The sequence below is a fragment of the Lottia gigantea genome (genome assembly GCF_000327385.1).
Source record: "Lottia gigantea unplaced genomic scaffold LOTGIsca_17, whole genome shotgun sequence".
Classification (NCBI taxonomy): Eukaryota; Metazoa; Mollusca; class Gastropoda; family Lottiidae; genus Lottia; species Lottia gigantea.
The window spans coordinates 1785403-1807081 of NW_008708133.1; the positions used below are offsets into that span (position 1 = coordinate 1785403).

Sequence of the window (21679 nt, forward strand, 5' to 3'; positions counted from 1 at the left end):
CAGCAACAGCATCTATTTGTTTTGGATACACCAGCTTCAAGCATCGAGTAAGTCTTTAAACTAATTACTGGGGATAAAAATACTGAGAGGCCACCGCTAGGCCAAACTGTAGTTAACTTGAGCCGCAAAATTCTCACACCCCTTCAGCATTCAATCTTAGACCGTGGACTTAAGTTTATTCCCACACCAAAGATAGCTAACTTGAATTATCTCCGACCATCCATTGAACGATTTCAACGAAATCTTAGCTGCACATATTTTTTTCGAAACCACCCCCCACGTGGTGCTAGAACAATGTTTATTCCTAAATCCACGTGGACACCCCCTCAGGCCGCCATCCATCCTGAAATATTGAAAGCATTTGCGAGTATGAATAGCCAAACAGTGAACCTTTCCATAACACACGAAAAGCCTAATCTCACACGAGTGGAACGTGAAGCGTTAAACTTACTTAAGAAAGACGATAGCATTGTTATTAAAAAGAGTGACAAAGGTTCATGTTGTGTCATTCTGAATAGGGAGGATTACGTTTCAGAAGCAGAGAATCAACTGAATAATCCTAAACATTATGCCATTTTACCGAAACCAATTTTCAAAGAAACTGCTAACATGATTAATAATATTCTTGCCGATTTAGTCAAAACTAGTTATCTCAAACAGAAACAATATGACTATTTGTCTGCCAAACCTGATTGTCGCGAGAGACATTTGTACACTTTGCCTAAAATCCATAAGAATCCAACCAAGGAGTGGTTTATCTCGAATAAAATCCCTAAAGGCCGCCCGATTATATCTGACTGTGGTAGTGAGTCATATGCAGTGTCAGAATACATTGATCATTTCTTACTAGCATGCCAACATCGCGCCTACCTTAAAGACACAACCGATTTTGTCAATAAAATAAAAAATCTTCGAGTTCCCTCTAATGCCATTTTAATTTCTATCGACGTTTCATCTATGTATACCAATATCGATAATACTAGTGGTTTAACGGCAGTTCGTAAAGCTTTTAATAGAAACCCAGATCCAAACAGACCCGACGATGCAATTCTACAGCTTTTAGAGATTTGTCTTAGTCGAAACGATTTCACATTTAATGGTAAAACAAACTTCAGGGACAGCAATGGGCAAACGATTCGCCCCTTCGTACGCAAACCTTTTCATGGCAGAGTGGGAACGTGAGGTGTTGCCCCTCTGTTCATTTGACCCACTTTTTTACGGACGCTTTTTGGATGACATTTTTATGGTTTGGACTTATTCTATCGAACAGTTTTGGGAATTCTTTGAAATTCTCAACAACCACCATCCTTCTATCAAACTAACCGCAAACGTGAGTGACAAAAGCATAGACTTTCTCGATACCACAGTCTTTAAGGGAGATTCCATAGCAGAAACAAATAAACTGGATATTAAAGTGTATTTCAAAGAAACTGATACTCATCAACTCTTGCACAAGAGCTCCTTTCACCCAAAACATACCTTTTCTGGTATAATTAAGTCACAAGTTTTACGATTTCATCGAATTTGTACAAGATCTTCTGATTTCAACCAAGCCTGTACGATTGTTTTCTCAAAACTGAAAGAGCGTGGGTACTCTAAACGAAACATAAAAAATTCCACCTTAGCACAGATAGCAGCTAAAAACAGACTTTATGCCGAAGTACCTCCAGGTTTAAGAAGTGCTCCATGTTTGTCCAGTAGATGCAAAACATGTCCCTTTATATCAGAGACTCATTATTTTGTAAGCAACTCTACGAATAAAAGGTACCCGATCCAGGAACATCTAACATGTGAACATTCGAATGTAATATATTTAATTTCATGCAAGAAATGCCCCAAACAATATGTAGGAGAAACTAAGAATAATTTACGAACTCGCTTTAATGCTCATAGGTCAGACATCAAATTAAAGAAAGACAAGCCTGTTTCTAATCATTTCAACCTCGACGACCATTCAATAGACGATCTCACCCTAATCCCAATTGAGCGTATAGAAATTGACTTGCCCGAAGATGAAACTACCAAATTCCGTCAATCTAGGGAGGCCCATTGGATTGAGACATTGAATACAGCAAGACCTATAGGACTTAATATTCATCATAATGTAGGCATAGCACCCTTTGTTGTCCCGTTTAATACAACCAGCAATCGAGCAAGCAAGATAGTTCATGCCCACTATAAGAGCCTTCAAGAGAAATTCCCCCATGTCTATAAGCAGAAAATGATAGTTGCATATTCAAAAAATAAGAACTTAAATGATAATATTGTTCATAGTAAACTACAAACAATCAGTACATAACAGATACTATACTTCTCGCCCTTCGGGCGAGTTATTTTTTCTAATTTCAGATCAGAATAAGAACAGAAGAAAACCCAATATCAAGACCCTTAATCCTAATTTTTAAATAAAGTGTCTGCTCCACCCTAGGCCTGTACATTTGGGAGAATCAAACCCTCCCTTCCCCGAAATCAAAAACTTGAAATCAAATGCAAGCTTTTCCAATATATCAAAATATTATAATCACACAAAATTTTATGTGTTTTTGACGCGTTTTGACTCAGTGTTAAGAGTGAAGAAGTTCCTAAAAACTTCTATGTAAAGCACTGGCCAAGGTCACAAATAAAGAGATAAATGTTCAAAACAAGATAAGGTGAAGTTAGCATAGTTAGTATTAAGTTAAAAAAACAACCACGAGTAATCTACAATAAACAAAAGTCTATAATATCAAAGTTTTCTTGTTACCAGTTCTAAAAGAAGAGAGTATGAATAGGTTCTGAAAAGATAAACATCTATATATAAGGATTAGAATATATTATACTTAATGAGCTAGAAAATAGAGAGGGGGGGTCAAGTATTATTGGATTCAATGGGATCGAGTCTACCACGGACCAGAAAATTACTAAGGTTTTTATTGCGCTTATAGGCAATTACAAGTCGTTTGGTATATACATTCGGAAATCTGTTCTGTAATTCACTGTAATACTGTTTGACGATGGATGAGGTTTTGGCAGCTGTATGATTAAAGGTGGCAACAAATGGAATCATTTGATTATCATGCTGGATGTTAAGTCCATTTGGAGCCACTGTTTGGAGTTGGTCCATCCAGTAGCTTTCTCTCTGTAATCGTTTGGTTTTTGGTTTGATAAGATCAGAGTCAGGAATTGATTCAATAGGCATGATAAGTAGGTCTTCAATGGAATTAAAATGATGAGAAATTGGTCTATTTTTGCTATGAATTATATCAAAGCGATGGCCGCTAAATCGAATTCGCTACGCGTTCTGGGTTTCGCAGACGTATTGTTTGTCACATTTTTTTACACGAAATTAGGTAAATGATATTTTGATCCGTACACGTGAGACGTTCTTTAATTTCAAATATTTTTCCGTTTTTTTTATTTTGAAAATAATGAGACATATGGATATGTTCACAGGTGCGACACCGAGAACCTCTAGATGGTATTGCGCCAAAGTTATTTATTGGAGGAGGGGGTTCATTAATTTTCAAAAGGTCCAAAACAGTGTCATTTTTAATTTTGCGCAAGAATCGTTTGGAATAGCAAAATTTGTGATTTGATTATTCCCGTAAAAGTATGTTTTGGGTGAAAAGAGTTTTTATATAAAAGTTGGTGAGTATCCGTTGGTTTAAAAAATACTTTGATGTCTAATTTGTTTGTTTGAGAGAAACTTGGTCCTTTGAATACCGTATATCCAAAATATCCATACTTTGTTCAGAAATATTCGCAGTTAGTTTTACAGAAGGGTGGTGATTAATTAAAATTTCAAAATATTGCCAAAAATTTGTTAAAGACTCGGTTCAAATAATAAAAATATCGTCAAGAAACCTTCCTTAGAAGAAAGGTTCAAATGGGGAAATGGAAGAAATTTTCAGTTCCCACTCAGCCATAAAGATATTTGCATAACTCGGCGCAAATATTTTGCCCATCGCGGTGCCTTAAGTCTGGAGATAAATTTTTTCATTAAAGGCAAAGTCATTTCGCGTTAGACATAATTCCAAAAGTTCTAATATTTCTTTGTCGGGTCTATCTACGCAGGGATTTCGAAGAAAGGCCTTTCGGACAGCGTCTAAACCGGTTTTATTATCAATATTGGTATACATACTCGTAACATCTAATGAGATAAATATTGCGTTTGGAGGAACATTCAAGCTTTTAATTTTTTCAACAAAATCGGTGGTATCCTTAAGATATGACGGATGCTTACACGCTAATGGAAGTAAAAAATGGTCAATGTATTCAGAAACTCGGTAGGATTCGCTCGCGCAATCTGAGATAATAGGCCTGCCTTTAGGAATCCTATTGGCTAAAGACCATTCAGTTTCCGGGTTTTTGTGAATCTTCGGTAAAGTATAAATGTGACGTTGACGGACTTCGGGTTGCGCTGAAAGATTGGGAATCAGAAATAAATTGTTTGTTTACTGAAGTTTTTAAAATATTGTTTATCTTTTGCGCAGTTTCCATGAAAATAGGTTGATCAAGTACACGGTAATGATTAGCATTGTTCAATTGTTTCTCTAATTCAAAAATGTAGTCTTCGCGATTCTGAATGACACAGCAACTGCCTTTGTCACTCTTTCGTATTATAATGTTCTGATCGTTTTTTAAGCTATTCAAAGCTTCCCTTTCAAACTTGAGGTTGAGGTTGTGTTTTTCATTCACCAAAGATAAATGAGATATTTCTTCATGTAATTTATCGCAAGTAGCCAAAATATCTGAGTCAATCGCGCTGTCTGGTGGAGTCCAACCAGACTTTTCAATGAACGGTATTCGCTTGCCTCTGCCGAAAAAAAAAATTTAACTTAAAAGTCCTATTGACGTGTTCAACCGACGATAAAATTGGTTCATGGGAAAGAGTTTTAGATGTCGGAATAAATGTTAGACCTCTATCTAAAACTCTTTCTTCAAGGGGAGAAAGTTTTCGCGAACTGAGGTTAACCACAGTTTCTCCTAATTTTAGAGCATTCAGTTTAAATGGGAGACCCATGAAAAATAAATACTTTTTGCAGTGGGGGACATCCAGTGGATGTTATCCGAAATGGCACTGACCACTCCATTGAAGCGAAGAAGAGTATGGGCATTGGTAGACGGTTTATGATATAATAGACTGTTGAACTTCTGGAGGTTATTGACTAAATGATAAATGAGGTTCAGCTAATTGTAGCTCCTTTGAGTAAGGAATCTGTGTGGCGTAAAGGGTTGCAGACGGAAATTTCGACTAAATAATAAAGAATAAATTGCCGACTCCAAAAAGATACCCTTGATCAATTTGATAAAATCATAGACTCTTTTAAAGACGTAGGTGTGGTGGAAGACATGGAAGCTGAATCTCAACCAGTGTCTACACCAAACAGACACCAGTTACCATTAATCGCAGATGTAAGACCTACGCCGAAACGCAAAAGAACTCCATCACCTTCTGGCCTTAGTACCTCGCAAGAACCACTATCCATAAGCAAGAAACCTCACACTGATAGATGTACTTTACCATTACCTCGAAAGTACTTAAAAAGCACAAAAAATACTTAAAGGGTAAAAAGTACCTAAAACGGTAAATTTTTATTTGAGAAGACAAAAAAGTGGAAAAAATATATAACAACTTACAACAAATATCTAACAAAAATTAACAAAAAAATGGGGGACTCCTCGAAATATACGATCCGGATTTCGCTATATTAGCTTCTTCAGGTATAATGTTGACTCAGTCAAATGCAACAACCCATCAGTTTAATCGTTCAACAAAAAAATCCTTAAATTAAGTTTCATCAAAATCCATTGAAAATCGTAGTTTCTATAGTGCCAACAAACAAATTTTGATGCGAATTTACTAAGTCAAGGGCAATAACTCAAAATCCGTTTATCGAAAAGTTGTCAAATTTGAACTTGACCGAGATCGTACCAATGTTCACACCAAGTTTCATCAAATTCCATTGAAAATTGTAGTTTCTATAATGCCCATAAACAAATTTTGACCTGAATTTACTAAGTCAAGGACGATAACTCAAAATAAGCTCATCGAAAATTCATCAAATTCATACTTGACCGGGATCCTATCAAGTCCAATGCTCACAACATTGAGACTCGTCTCAATACACCCTAACACCAAGTTTAATCGAAATCAGATGAAAATTGTAGCTACTCAGACGGACAGGGGTGACGGCTATATGACCACATTTTCATGTGGACGTATAAAAAGGGACACAACAATGTGGAAGCAACAATTTGCAATATTTCAATTTTCAATCAGCCGTCTTTTATATCTGAAATTCCACAAAAACTTAAAAGTTGATGACGTCACTAACGCGAAAAAGCATATTTGCGATTAGTGAATATCAAACACTTAGTTTAATTGGAATGACAGAAGTCACGGACGTTTGATTGAAAATTGGAATGGTGGAAATTGATGTCCCTTATACACATTTAAAAAAAAAAAAAATACTCTTTACAATGCCTTTTCTTACAGCGACGAAAAATTGACTCAGAGCGTACTGGGGACGCCAGACATCGTGCAATTATTGCCACATTTCCTTGAGCGACAAAAAAAGCGCAGCACACACGCCATATCGTATAAATAAGGTCTACTTTTGACCGCGATCAACAGAAAGGTAGGACGTAAAACTTCATTCATTTAATTTCATTTCATTTCATTTGACCGCGATCAAGCACTTTCCAGTCGCCGTTAGATCGCAAAAAATAGCAAATAGCGGGGCTATTACGCACATCTAAGATGACCCAGGATTGCATATACATATAGTCCTGCCACACCGGACAGCGAACATTTGCATTCTTACAGCCATATGAAATGTACTAGTTGCGATCAAAACATAATTTGAATATTATTTTAACTATTCTGTGCTCTCCATGCAGCAATACATAAATTAAAGTTTGGATGCTGCATGAAACATTTTGTTTCACAAAGCGTTGACCATCTACGATGAAGTAAATTTTCACAGTGAGCACAAATGATTGTACAAAAGTTCTTTTTAGCGTAAGAAGAATCTCTTTTCGTAGTGATGAGAACTATAGACCTTTTTCTAAGTAAATGTTGAGGATAAAAGATATTACTATGATGAGATTTTGGTAAAAGAGAAGAGTGAGCTGTAGATGTTATATAAGTTGTTGTAATCTGTGGCATGAATATTAATAATATAATAATTCGTGATATCACATTCACACTCTTCATTCTGAAAAAATATAAATGAAAATTAGATGTAATTTGTGAACATCGTACTATTACACTAAACTAGCACAATCTTGCAGAGGATATGACTCTTTCCATTTTGAAAACTTTAAAAAAAAAATCATCTTATAACATAATCCCATGACAGCAGTTCAGAAGTACATTATTTTCATGGCAGACCTTCTCTACATAAAAAGAGTCGTTCATCGAATCATCTAAGTTATTAGACTGCTATCACAAGTCTATAACAGTCGCTATCATAATCCGATCTATGCAATCATATTGGACCCCCAAGCGCGCCCGGTTAGGACTGTTATTTCACCAAGGATTGTTCTGGTCCCGATCTATAGGCCTACCTAGAACAAAAAGTTAAACGCCACCAGATTTTGAACCATTGTTTCGCAAATGAATGCAATTCACAATCATACTTGATAACAGAGATGTATTCGTGAAAAATCGGATTTGTCTTGCTTCTATGGATTGTATTCTTCATTGTCCCCGTGTCCCACACGGTACGAAAATTTTACAATTTTAAAACATTTTTAAACTTATGTAATAGCAATTCGGATATTTAGAAAGATATCAGTGGAGTAAGAGATTGAAAAATTTATAATAACTATTGAAGGATTGAAAAATGACTTTACCTGTGAATCTAAACTAACTTTCTCTGCAATGTTAACACCTCAAACTTGTCATCATTCTTGAAACAAAAAATCTTGACTGCTATATTCGCCAGTTATATGAGAAATTAAAATCCATTCTCCAGAAATTAATGAAAAATGTTTCATAGAATGAATTTTACCGTAGGGTAATTAAAAATTTAAACGGCATCCCACGCTTTATCACCAAATGTGTTCGAGATCATCGAGATTAATGTAAGATGTGTGCAATTTAAAACGATTTGGTGCATTGACGGAGTCAAAGTGGGGCCATGCAGTCGCCCCCCTCGCAACCCCGAAGACAATTTTTTCGGTCAAAGCGTAGACAGAGAATATAACAAATTTTGAACAGCCAGATTTCTCTTATCAAATTTCGCCCGGATGTTTCCACATTTGTGTTAATAAATGGCATATATTTGAACACTACAGTCGTCAGTGGCGATTTAACTTTTCACCATCCAAAAGTGTAATACTGCACTTTAAGTGTCGATCTAAATCATTAACTGTGTTCTCACTTTCTACATCATTTAACTCTATCGAATGATCACAGGCTGCCTGTCGTTCCATAAGAGCTTCTGTTACTAGCTTTATTCGCAGTGGTTTCAACAGTCAATGTTTAAACCCAATCACTAGCTCCTAACTTGTTTTTACCTGTGTATATACCAAAACATTGTACAGATGCCAGTTATGGTCACATTAATTTTATCCTCAAACGAGGTATATATGCTTGAAAGAGCACATCGTTTGCACTTATAACCTTACGCAACTAAGTATTCAATAAGAATTGTTTCCTAGGTGGAAGGCCGCGTCAAGGATTCGACACTGAGCGCCTTACTTTAACCCTTCCACCGCCAAAACAAGCTGAGCTTTTGGAAGTGTTGCAATCATTTTTGTTTAGAAAACGCGCTAGTGTAAAGCAACTTAATATGTCCTTATGTGGAAAATTAAATTGAGCTAGCCAAGTGATTAAAGGGGGCGGACTTTTATGCGAGGACTTTTTGATACAGTGCCACCTTTTAGTGATCGAAATGCAAAAGTGTTGCTTGACGAATTTTTCTTCGAGGATTTAGTGTGGAGGATTAAATTCCTACGAATTTTCAATGGGTCGGTAAAATTTACTGATCCTAATAATTTACTAAGCCTATAACTACTGTGTTTACGGACGCGTCTTCTGATGGTTGTGGCGGTGTCTTCCGAGGTGATTTTTTCTATACAATTTGGAATCTGGATTTGCCTATAATTGCCAATGAAACCTTGTCAGTGGTTCTTTCTGTGATACATTGGGGACCTCAGTGGCAAAACAAGAAAGTAATTGTGAACAATATGACAACCACGTATGTGTTAAACAAAGGAACATCTCGGAATCGTACCTTGATGTGCTTCTTGCGATTTCTGTTTTTGTTGTCAGCCATATTTAACCATTCAGCGAGAATGTCCAAAGGGTAGCTTGCGATCGAACATGTAAGTAGGGGTGTTACGACCTTTAAAAGTCCACTGCAATCCTGTCAACGGATGATCAGCCTTACTACAGAACACTGACCGATATGCGCTCTTTAAGTCTACCTTAGCTAAGAAACTGTCAGGCTTAAGTAGCTCCAAAGCACAACGCAAGTCCATGTATGAGCAAGATGTATCTGATGTATACGAGTTAAGGGAAAGACCCTCGGGTCTACTAGCGTCGTGTATAATGCGAATCCCACCGTCCAGCTTTGGTATGGCTCCCAAAGAGCTTACTATGGTGGGCTTGACATCGGTGACAACGTAATTGCCAAGCTCAATTTCACGCAAGATTTGAGTTTCAACCTGGTTATGGTAAGCGGTTGCTGATCTATAGTTTTTGCAGTCGACAGGTTTATGGGGACCGTAAACGTTGCTGAGAAGAAACCCGTTGCGTACGTCGTCAAGCAAAAAGTCCCTGTCTTTGAAATTATCAGGTAGAAGCCTACACCATGCGTTGTATTTCAGGCAATTAGCGCGACTCGACTCACTCATTGTATCTCGAATGTCTGTAAAATTGATGCCCCATCCCTGGCTGAGTGAGACGAAGACATGCACAATGCACAATTGTGTGCCATCTTACAGTCAACGCGGTTACAATTTACGTCGATTGGATTGGTTGCCCATGTAGCGAGTTGCACAACCCCGATAGGTCTTATTTTGACGATCATTGATGGTATTGGCATCCTGAAAGGCACGGGTTGTAGGATGGTCACGTTTTAGAATCAATTGAAATTCCCGAATATCTTGACGGTGTGTGCTCCATTCAAAATTTCCCATTGCTTGATGCTCTCTGTATTCCTTATCATAAAGAAGGACCGAATACCATAGGGACTTTTCAGAAAATTTGAAAAAAATGAAGATATTCTAAGTTTCATACATTTGCGCAGAAAAGGTCCATTCAGCTATCGAAGAGCTTGTACGGCTACTGCGATGCGATAGCATACACTTTGCTCAAGACTGGTTAGGCCCCCAACAAATCGTATTGTGGGTGACAAAGAAGCTGCAGGGCATTAGAAAAATGAAGGCGTCTCAGTGACTTCTACATCCTTGTAACCGGTTGACATGTCCGTGACAAACATTGCTTCAGCTTTTGAAACGCTCTTGCAAAACTCCAAAGTATCTGCTGTACAGCGTCATAATGTAATAATTCTGAAAAAATCTTCAAGTTTTAGCTCTAGATGTTGTGTTGTCTGGAATGTTTTAAGAATCATATTTTGGAGACAGAGCAATTTCTTCTTAAATTTATTTTATTTTCGATGTCACAACAGTGTCTATGACAAGATAAAACAGTAGTATATGTCTTTTCAGATATTGCGCATCCAGTTTGATCCGGTTTTGAGATGGCAGGTATATGTCTTTTCGGATATGACACATTTCACTTCTGCGCATGCGCAGCTTTTTCATGCGCCATATCCGAAAAGACACAACTGTTAAAATGTATTATAACAGACTCCGCAAACTGTTAAAATGTATTATAACAGACTCCCCAAACTGCTAAAAATGTATTATAACAGACTCCCCCAAACTGTTAAATGTATTCTAACAGACTCCCCCAAACTGCATAAAATGTATTATAACAGACTCTTCCAAACTGTATTATAACAGACTCCATATAAATTACCCAAACCACAGACAAGAATCACTATAATAATACAGTATAAAATAACCGCATTAAAAAAAAATAAGATGTCTTTAATTTTAAAACACGAACAAAAACAATTCGAAGGAGACGGTTTCTTCTCTGCGCTAACATCTCTCATCCCGAAAGTGGCCAACTTTGTCTCAAACAACAAATTTCCTCGGGGGAAGATATAAGCGATGCAGTGAAAAGATCTAACGAGTTGAAAGAATTACAACATATAAAAGAAATGCGAAATAAAAACCTCAACTGATTAATGGGAGGTAACACTGTTTATACACAGTTAGTTGTCTAGAGTATTAGTGATTTAATGCCTAGTAACAATCACTCCCCTATTGTTGTCACGCAATAATTAACATACCACGCGTGCAACGTCAGCACAGACAGTCTAGACTCTCAACTGTTAGCCATTTTTTGTTGAAGATTAGGAATTTAATCATACAAAAATTAAGGTATGTTCTTTTTTGTTTGATTTAATCATAAGACGACAGGGTGGAATTAAGATTTATTTGCTGTTTTATTCAAAATATCAATTTTTGTTTTATTCCAGTTTAATAGATGCCAACATTTTCATATCACGAAGAATATTTAAACCATCAGTAAGGGGATAGAAAAAGGCCAAGAATTTTTTACCAAACTCTGTGACAAATATCCAAGGTTTCAAAATTGTTGATACAGATTTTCTAAAAATAGAACAAGTGGTGAAGAACAAAGGATGACGCATTTCTAGCGATCCTAATAAGAGCGGTCATAGTTATCTCCCGTCTTACACTATTGGCAGTCATAACTTAAAGGTCACGACCGCTCTTATTAGGATCGCTCGTGACCTCATTTTTCAAACCGCTCTTATTAGGATCGGTCGTGACATTTCATAAAGTGATTCATTTTTATCGCTTTCTCCTTGTATTAAATCTTTCGTATTAAAAATATATGGTGTTTATTTTACAATTGAACAAATATGTCTTTAATAAACATCCATCCCCCTAAAACGTATTTCGGTGCTGGAGACATTCAAAAGTCATTGGGTTCTCTTCCTGGATTCCCATGGGCAAAATATCTCGGAGAAAATCTTCTCCCAGGGCACAATTATACAGGTCCAGGCACGAGATTAGATCTGCGTTTAGACGAAAATGATAATCCCAAACCAGGGGAAGAACCCGTTAATAGAGTTGACGCAGCAGCGCTCAAACACGACATACTGTACAGAAACAAAGACATAACATTCAGACACCAAGCAGACTAACAAATGATAGACGAACTTGAAAATATTCCCAATCCCACTTTCAAAGAGAAATTACAAAGGGCTCTTATCATAAAACTCTTGAAGGCAAAATTGAAATTGGGTATGGGCATAGCAGACGAGATTCACAAAGAATTTCGAAAAAACAAACATTACCCCAAAGTCAAAGTTTTTGATAAAGATGAAATTTGGGCAGCCGATTTAATCAACATGCCAGTCGAGAGAGGGTACAAGTATTGTTTGACGGTGATCGATATGTACACGAGATACGCTTGGGTCTTTCCCTTGAAAAACAAATCGGGTCTGACTGTCAAACAAGCATTCGAAACCATAATGAAACAATCCGACAGACGACCCCTAAAGTTGTGGGTTGACAAAGGAAGCGAATTCTACAACAGAAATGTGAAATCTCTGGGGTTTGAAATTTACAGCACTAATAACGAAGGTAAGGCCGTAGTGATAGAAAGATTCAACAGGACTCTTAAAAGCAAATTATTCAAGAAATTCACGGAATTGAAATCTCAAAAACGAATACAATAACAAAATACATTCGTCTATAGGTGTGACGCCAACACAAGCCTCGAATAACCCTAATATCATAAAGTCCGTCAACACTCGAAACAACTTTGAAAACGAGATTTTGAATATTAAACCCAAATTCAAAGTTGGAGATCGAGTTCGTATTTTTAAATATAAATCATTGTTTCAGAAAGGTTACGTTGGGTATTGGATTAACGAGATATTCATCGTTGATAAAATAAATAGCACATCACCTCCCACGTATGAATCAATCGATCAAGACAAAGAGCAAATCATAGGAAGGTTTTATCAAAATGAACTTCAAAAAACTGACTTTTAAAAATGAATCTCGAAAATGAAGATTAAGATGAAAGATTAAGAGATGTCGACAAGCATATACGCTTTCTTAAATTAAGATATTTTAAATTTAAATGAAAATTTATCTTCAAAATATTATTGAATGTGTTTTATCAGAATGTTATACAAGTTTTTTCAAACACAAACTACGTATATATTTCGTCAATTGGGTCTTCAGCAATACTTATCGCCTACTTCGAAAAACATAACACCTCAAAAAAATGACTTTTAAAAATGAATGCATTTCTCGATAAATACGGAAAAGACACAACCACAAACTTTCAACTTGTGAAATAGGCCAAGGAATTGAACGTCTCGCCGTTTTATTATTGCATGCGAGATGAAATTGATGATTTGAAATACAAGAAAGGTAAATTTTACGTCATCACAAACATTCACACGTTGGATCAAAAAGGAGTTCATCACTCTGCTCTACACAAAGATTCTTTGAATAACTTACCGTGAATGCCGTGAACAAGAAATATTTCCTGGATCAAATTCAAATAGATAAGGACCATGTTGAAAATAGAATAACTGACGTGAAAAGATACCTCAGACGAAATATCAAAAATCTTGTGAACGAAACCAAACTACAACAAGAGTTAACGAGTTTGAAAAGTCTTATTTAAGTGGATAAAACAAGTCAGTTGATATCTAAATTAGACGATAAGATTACGAAGGTAAAAATAGACGTCCAACATTTAATAGATAACCCAAATGTAAACGAGGATAGATTGAAGCGAAAACTAACCGCTTTGGAAAGAAAACTTGGCGAATTGCTAGCAGAACTAGAAAAGACCGCGGACAAAACCGAGTTACAAAATTCAGTATCAAAATTGAACGAAAAGATCGGGAAGCAAAAATCAGATGTTCAAGATACACTTCCCATTGATAAAGATATGTTGAAACAACAATTGACTGCTTTGGATACTAAAATCACAGACGAATAAGAAAAAGAAGTGGGTGTGATTAAAAACTTTCTTCAAAATAAATTTTCGAGATGATATGAAAAATTATATTAAAGAACAGGTCAATATTTTGGTATCTTGCATTCATGACGATTTTTTGAGACAAGAGAGAAAGTTGATCAAATTAGAAGCTATTGTCACGGACAAGTCGTATTATTTCAATCTTCCATTCGAAAGTGAAAAGTCTTCGATGGAAAAGACCAAATTTATAAATCAAACAAATATAGATTCAAAGCAGAAATAAAAGTAGCTTCTCTCGTAGACGGAGAACCTGAAAACGTATTCGATATCGGCGAAACGGAAGCGTTTACTTTTCGAGGTAAATATATGATTAACATAGATTTTCCCATGAAGGTTAAAGTCAATAAAATAGTCTTCAAACAAATCACTGACGGTAAAGATGTTTTCATATATATTTTTTTTCAATGATGGTAATTTGGAAGAGACTATACGTTTAAAAAATAAAATGGATAGATTATATGAAATTGAAACAAAAAATGATAAATATGTAGACCAATTTAAAATGCATGTAATATATAATAAGGATATCATTGGAATCAAAGATTTAGATATTATATTGTAGACGGAAAATCCACCATCAACTAAAATAATCAAAATTCCACCATCACTTATAATACCCAGACACACACTCGAACCAATAGAATCGAGCAGTCACGAGTTTTTACGAACAACAGACTTTGAATACGTAAAACTGTTTTTTGTTTTAGGCCAAGATAAACATTGAAAAAGAAAAAAGAAAATATTCCTATCATCTTAACGAGGACCATACGAAAAAAGAAATGTTGTTAGTACGCGTAAATGTTTTTATTTTGAATATCCAAAAATATAATAATGTTAGGAAATTCACTTAATTTAACGACTTAAAAAATGGAACTCGAAAGCAGACAAAAATACATGATAGACAAACAAGAAGAGTTGAAAATAAAGTTAAGACAGTACAATTCATGCAGGAAAACATGGAGTAGAATCGATTCTTTTTTTCAAAACAGCGAGCACAGTTCTAACGGTAGGAGTAACGATGGCAACGGCCGTGGATTGATGCTTCCGGTCATCGTCCAAACCGTATTGGCTGCATTAACAGCCGTTCAAACAACCTCTTGCGGCCTCATCACTTTAGGTTTCACAAGCAAAAAGAAACTCATTATAAAAAGAAAACGGATATCTTGAATATGTATCTTAATCAATTGTATATCTTTTTCGAAAGATCGAGAGAAGACAGGAACATAACAGTTGAAGAATTAAAAGAATTCAATGAAATTCTGGACAAATTCCATACTGAAATATCAGCGGTCAAAATAAAGAAATAATCAAAAATATATACTTAAAAAAATATGAATAAAATCGAACACGATGAAACATTGATAGAAAACGTCCTATTTTCCGATGTTATCAAGGCTGTTTCCAATAAATTTAAAACATTCAAAGGACAAATTAAAATAGATGGAGAGAAAGTCCAGGAAGGGAATCACAGACAATACATGTCACTCCTCGGTTTCAATGCCAAAACTTTTCACAATATCTTTTCAAATATGGACAAAAAATCTGATGCTTCTGATTTTACAGGAAAAATAATTTTAATGAAAGACAATTTCCAAGAAATCAAAAGATCGAGAGTTGGTAGAGGAGGAGCTGATCTACTTAAAAAGATAAATGAATACAAAGGTGAAAATTGTTACATACCTACAGATGGTCACTGTTTTATCAAATGCGTCAATCGTGTTTTGAACAAAGATTTAACGTGTAAATTTCAAGAATACATCACAGGTTTTCAAAAGCAAATAGAAAAGGAGTGATGACTTTATTTATTTATTTATAATCCCAAAAACAGACATTTACATCCCAGAGACGTTCACGATGAATTAGATTGGGTTTTTTTACTTACACAACTCGCATTTCTGTTTGAGTAGAAGAAGCCAAAAAAGTTTGGGAATTCAAGAAATAGAAGACAATTACGAACAGGTGTGGAAAAGGTGTAGAGATGATAACGCAGTAACACAGGTTTCACCTCTCAAACTAAACGTGTTTTCAAGTATGAGTGATGACGCGTTATTCGCTTGGGATTGCGAAACGTATTCAGAAAAAGACACGAGAAGAGCAATTCCGTATTGTTGCACTTTGGTCAATTTGGAAAAACTAAGAAAAATGTTGGACAGAATAAAACGTCCAACAGATGATTACGACAAACTAATGACCATTGAAACATTTGTGGGTCTAGACTGCATAGATCAAATGTTGAAATATTTAGGTCAATATGATAGAAAGAGATTAATATTAATTTCTCACAACGGCAGTGGATTCGACAACTGGATCGAACTTAAAAACATGTCAAAGTTGTCAAAGTGTCCACTGATAACGCAGACGGGTATTTTGTCTTTACCCATGTTTAATCCTTTCACGGTTAAAAGATTTACAGAAAAAAATAACGAGCGATAAAAACTATTTGCAAAAATTAGCAGTTTCACGTGTTCCTACCAACATGAAAAATCAAGTTTGGCTGCATGGGGAAATCTTCTCGCGAATTTGAGAAAGATTGCCGACGTAGATATCGCTAAATACACCCAAGACAACTGGGAGGAATTGAGAGACGAATGGGAACCATATGCAAAAAGGGATACCCTATGTCTTGGAGCTTGTTTGATAAAATACAACCAAGTCATGAAAGAAGTTGTAAACCAGAATATATCCAATAATCTAACGGCTCCATCTTTATCTTTAAAGGGTTGGTATTATTTATATCATTACGATAAAGAAATGGTTGAAGAAGAATGGTATGAAACTACTAGAATGGTTCCGAAACATACCGAAAAGGAAAACGTAGAAAAAGGTTATTCGCGCACTAATCCTTTTATAATAAATTTTATCAGACGATCTATTAAAGGAGGAAGAGTTTCGGCAAATAGAAAATCATTTGAAACGAACAAAATGGACGAAATTTGTAACGTATTAAAGGAATATACAGAACTTGAAAGTAATAACATAATTGATTTATTCAAAGAATACAGCGCAAGCACAAAAGACAAAACGGAGGTTCATTCGAGACTTAAAAAAATAAACTGTACTAAACTAATGGCATTTGATGCTAACGGTTTATACGCTTCCGCCATGTCGGATTTAGACAGTGAATATCCGAGAGCGGAAAGTGGAAGACCGTTTCTACCAGAAGAAGAAAAAGAATTTGTAAAACTCTTCAATGAACAGAAATTCACACCTAGAACAGCTTTTTTAACAGTGTGGTTTGACTATCCCAAAAACATGTTCTTCCAACCGATACCAGCTAAAGATAAGATAGCTTGCCAGGCAAGGTAATATACGCCCACTGATAGCTTTGTTTGAAATTGAATATTTGTTAGAAAATAGCAAACATAGACACCAGGAAATATTCAACTTATACCCAAATCCATCACAAACTGTGCCATCACAAGTTAAAAACCAAACACATTTGTAAGAATAACGGCAATAACTTGTATTTTATATTTCAAAAGGTTTAGTTTTGATTGTGATCAATTTCATCAAGTTGTCAAATTTGTTTTAGACTTCTGCTTTGTAGAATAAAAATTTTTCAATTTCCATGATTTTTCTATAGGGTTTATGCTTGGGTGAATACGAACACTCATACCAAGTTTCGTCAAAATCTGTCAAGAATTGTGCCTTCTAGAATGTTTACGACCAAAAAAAATGAACGGTTTGCAAGAACAAGGGCAATAATTCATACTAAATATTTTTCCTATAGTAGCCTACTTATTCAGCAACTCAATTCAATCTTCCAAGAAACAAAACCTTTCTCCTATGACCCATGTTTAATTTCATTTTTGTATCAGCACAATTGGTGAAAATGAAATGATTAAGCAAAGCTTTTCTCTTGAATGACATTTATAAAATGAAATCAGATAAACTGCTGCATCTTGGGATGTCACATGACTAAGCTATGATTGGATATCTGTCTTGGATTTTCCACTTGGTCTATTTATAGTATCTTATGATGCTGTACATGTATGGTGGCTGGTTAGGGACATGTTAAATGATTAAATTAAATTTTCTTATTTGTTAACCAAAATAGTTTCTCAGGAAAATAATGACATCTATTGTAAATTGTGATTATGAACAAAAAAATTGTGACTTGTAGAGTCTGTCAAGAATTGTGCCTTCTAGAGTGTTTACGAGCTAAAAATTGAACGCGTTTTCAAGAACAAGGGCAATAATTCATACTACATATTTTTCGATTTCCCTCATTTTTCTATAGGGTTTATCCTTGGGTGAATACGAACACTCATACCAAGTTTCGTCAAAATCTGTCAAGAATTGTGCCTTCTAGAGTGTTTACGAGCTAAAAATTGAACGGTTTGCAAGAACAAGGGCAATAATTCATACTAAATATTTTTCGATTTCGCTGATTTTCAATAGGGTTTATCCTTGGGTGATTACAAACACTCATACCAAGTTTCGTCAAAATCTGTCAAGAATTGTGCCTTCTAGAGTGTTTACGAGCTAAAATTAACAAGGGCAATAATTCATGCTAAATATTTTTCGATTTTGCTGATTTTCAATAGGGTTTATCCTTGGGTGATTGCGAACACATATACTAAGTTTCGTTAAAATCCGTCAAGAATTGTGCCCTGTAGAGTGTTTACGAGCAATTGTGGACGGACGGACGGACGGACCGACCGACGGGCGGACGGACGGACGGACTTGGGTGACGACAATATACGCCCCCCATTTCATGTGGGCGTATAAAAATCACTTTCACGAATAAAAAAGGTAAAAAGGAAACGGGTAACAAAATCAGGTTCAGAAATGGTTTCTGTCACGACGTTTTAACATCGGTCGATATTCAAGAAATAGTGAAAGCCGGTGGAAGAATTATTAGAATATTAGATGGTATAGTATACGAAGAAAATTTTGAAACTCCACCCTATAGAGATTATATTTTAATTTTGAGAGATCTAAGAAATAAATATAAACGAGAAGGTAATATCGTGGGTAGTAATTGCATGAAATTATTAGATAATTTCTTGTATGGTAAATCAATTCAGAAAGATATATTCACAACTAGACATTTATGGAATGAAGCAACTTTACAGGCTAACTTTGATTCACGTGTTAAAACCTATGAGAAAATTAACTATACTCAATATATTGTTGAAACAGAAATTGAAGAAAAAGAGACCGAAGATAGTACACGACTAACACCTAGTCATTTGGGATCATTCATTTTATCTCACAGTAAAAAAATAATGAACAATTTCATTCACGTCATAAATGGATTTTATAAACCCGAAATATACTATACCGACACCGATAGTTTGTACATTACATCCAACAATTGGAAAAAACTAAACAGAGCTGGTTTGGTCTCCGAAAAAGACTATTGCAAAGGTAAAAACGATTACGGTGACGGTGGAATTATATTTGGTTTATATTTAGCACCAAAAGTCAAATACAACATCGTTTTGTCTTCCGATGGTGCTTTAAAAGAAAAGAAAATGTTTAAAGGTTATTCTAATGATAAGATAAGTGTAGAAGAAAAAAGTTTCACCAATGGAGTAGTTATTCCAAATGATAAACAAACTAAAGTTTTTAGAAGTTATTTGATTCATGTTAAAAGAAAACCACCAAACAGTGAAGGAATTATGTATCCTTACAACGACAAAGAAGAGTATAGTTTTGATGAAAACTATGAATTTGATGATTTCGATTATCTTACTATTCAAGAAGAGAATGAAGATTGTTTTAAATGAAGTTTCTTCGTTGCCAAAAAACCTGTTTTTACAGTCTTTGATTTCCAGTTGATCAAGAAAGAATTGACTGGTAAATAGGTCGTTTGAAACGGTTTCTCTATAATTCTGTATCTGATCGGCACCGTAAAAGTCGGTATGCTGGCCTTGTGCGGCGCCAATGTCGATTGCGCGTATATTCGTTTATCGAACCCTAGTAACGCATTCAACGAATTTTCTACGTTGAAATCGACTTGACTGTTATTTCTCAAGATCAGTTTTATTTTGTTCAGATTCAAATTACCTTCGAATTCGATATTGTTTTTACCGCTCACGCTTCCTGCGTATTCGGATAGGTAATCATTGATGGCTACGTATTCGTAGCTTCCCGGTGGTAAGGTTATGGTTTTGAACGTAACTCTGTTATCCGTCGATATTTTTAGTTGATTGTTTTTTTCGTTGATATTTCTAATGGAATTGTAAACGGAGAAATACTTTAATCCCAGTTCGTACTGTTTATTGCGATCGAGTTCATACTCGTAGTCTAGAGACAATTTGATGTCTGATTATTCGAGGTGATAACGAACAATTGCTCTTTATTGGACATTTTTAATGACGTATATATAGTCTTTTTTAGTGATGATTTTTTCCTCCAAAAGCCGTTTTAATATGCCATTGACTTCGTTGTATTGTCTGTCCGATTGATGACCTTCCTTCATGGCCGCTAATATTACTCGTAATCTATTAACTAGTTCCTCGTTGTTGTCGGATAAAAAAGTTATACCTTGCCCAGATGCCACCATATCATCAAATTCGTCTATTTCTTGTATGATTGGATAATCTTCTGTATAATCATCTACATCCTCTTCCTCAATTGTTATATATAAATCAACTTCTTTCAATCTTCTTGTTTCGGGTCCTGACTTTCTGATCGCATGTAGAAATTTTGAGTATGCTACTAAATCCTTGTAATCGGCAATTTCAACGTCCTTGCCATTCATTAAATCTATTAATCCTCTCGTTAATGTAAATATGAAGTCTTTTGTGTCGACTTTGAATTGTGGTGAATTTCCACTAAATCTTATTCTAAAACCATTAAACAATAACCCCACTTCATCAATGATTGGTGAAATGCTCTTTGGTAAATCTGGGTCAGGGTTTGAAAAAAGACGTTGTATATCATCTAATGTCTTAATACTACCATATTCAATCGGTGGATCTTTATGGGGTTCTAGGGCGAGTCTCTTTTTAATATCTTCTTGACTTTTTAATATGGGTTGAAATAGAGTCTGTAGATTTTCCGTTAATCCGAGTTGTTGTAATCTGTTATTTTCAACTTGGGTCTTTATTTTATTCTTAGCTTTGATATATTCTCTATTTCTTTTTAAAAATATTATTTCAATCAGTCATTTTTAAAAAAATAAAATTAACATATGTCGATCATAACTCTTTCTCCCGCAGGTTTTCTAGAATTAACAAATACATATCCATGATCATCCGGGTTTCTCCATTGAGCTTTACAAACCTGTTTAAACGTGTCTCTGTCCATTCCGTGATTTATCCCTTGTGTTTGACTTTTATTTCTCTGGTGTCGATGTTATCTATTAATTTGCTTAATCCCTCTTTAACGGTTTTCTTGGTTTCTTCGCCAAATCTTTGTCCGAATTCTTTGACCGTCCCTAATATATCTCCTACTCCCAAACCTCCTCGTGCTTCTCTTTCCATTGCCAAATTGTGTCTACGTGCTTCGCCGTGCTTGCTCCTGCTGCAGCTAAACCAGCAAAGATTAAAGGTAAGAAAGGTAAAAATCCACCTTTTTTAGTTAAATTCTGATCAATTCTTTTCAAGTCTATATCGTCTCTGACTTTGC

General features: G+C 35.4%; 1 protein-coding gene across 1 annotated transcript; it reads left to right on the forward strand.

The window, feature by feature from the left end:
• Positions 1–16753: 16753 nt before the first annotated feature.
• Positions 16754–19833, forward strand: LOTGIDRAFT_158533 (hypothetical protein; the record flags this gene model as incomplete). The annotated part of the gene is made up of 2 exons (XM_009051687.1): positions 16754–17400; positions 19035–19833. The coding sequence occupies 2 exons, from the start codon at positions 16754–16756 to the stop codon at positions 19831–19833; spliced, it is 1446 nt and encodes a 481-aa protein (XP_009049935.1).
• Positions 19834–21679: the final 1846 nt, after the last annotated feature.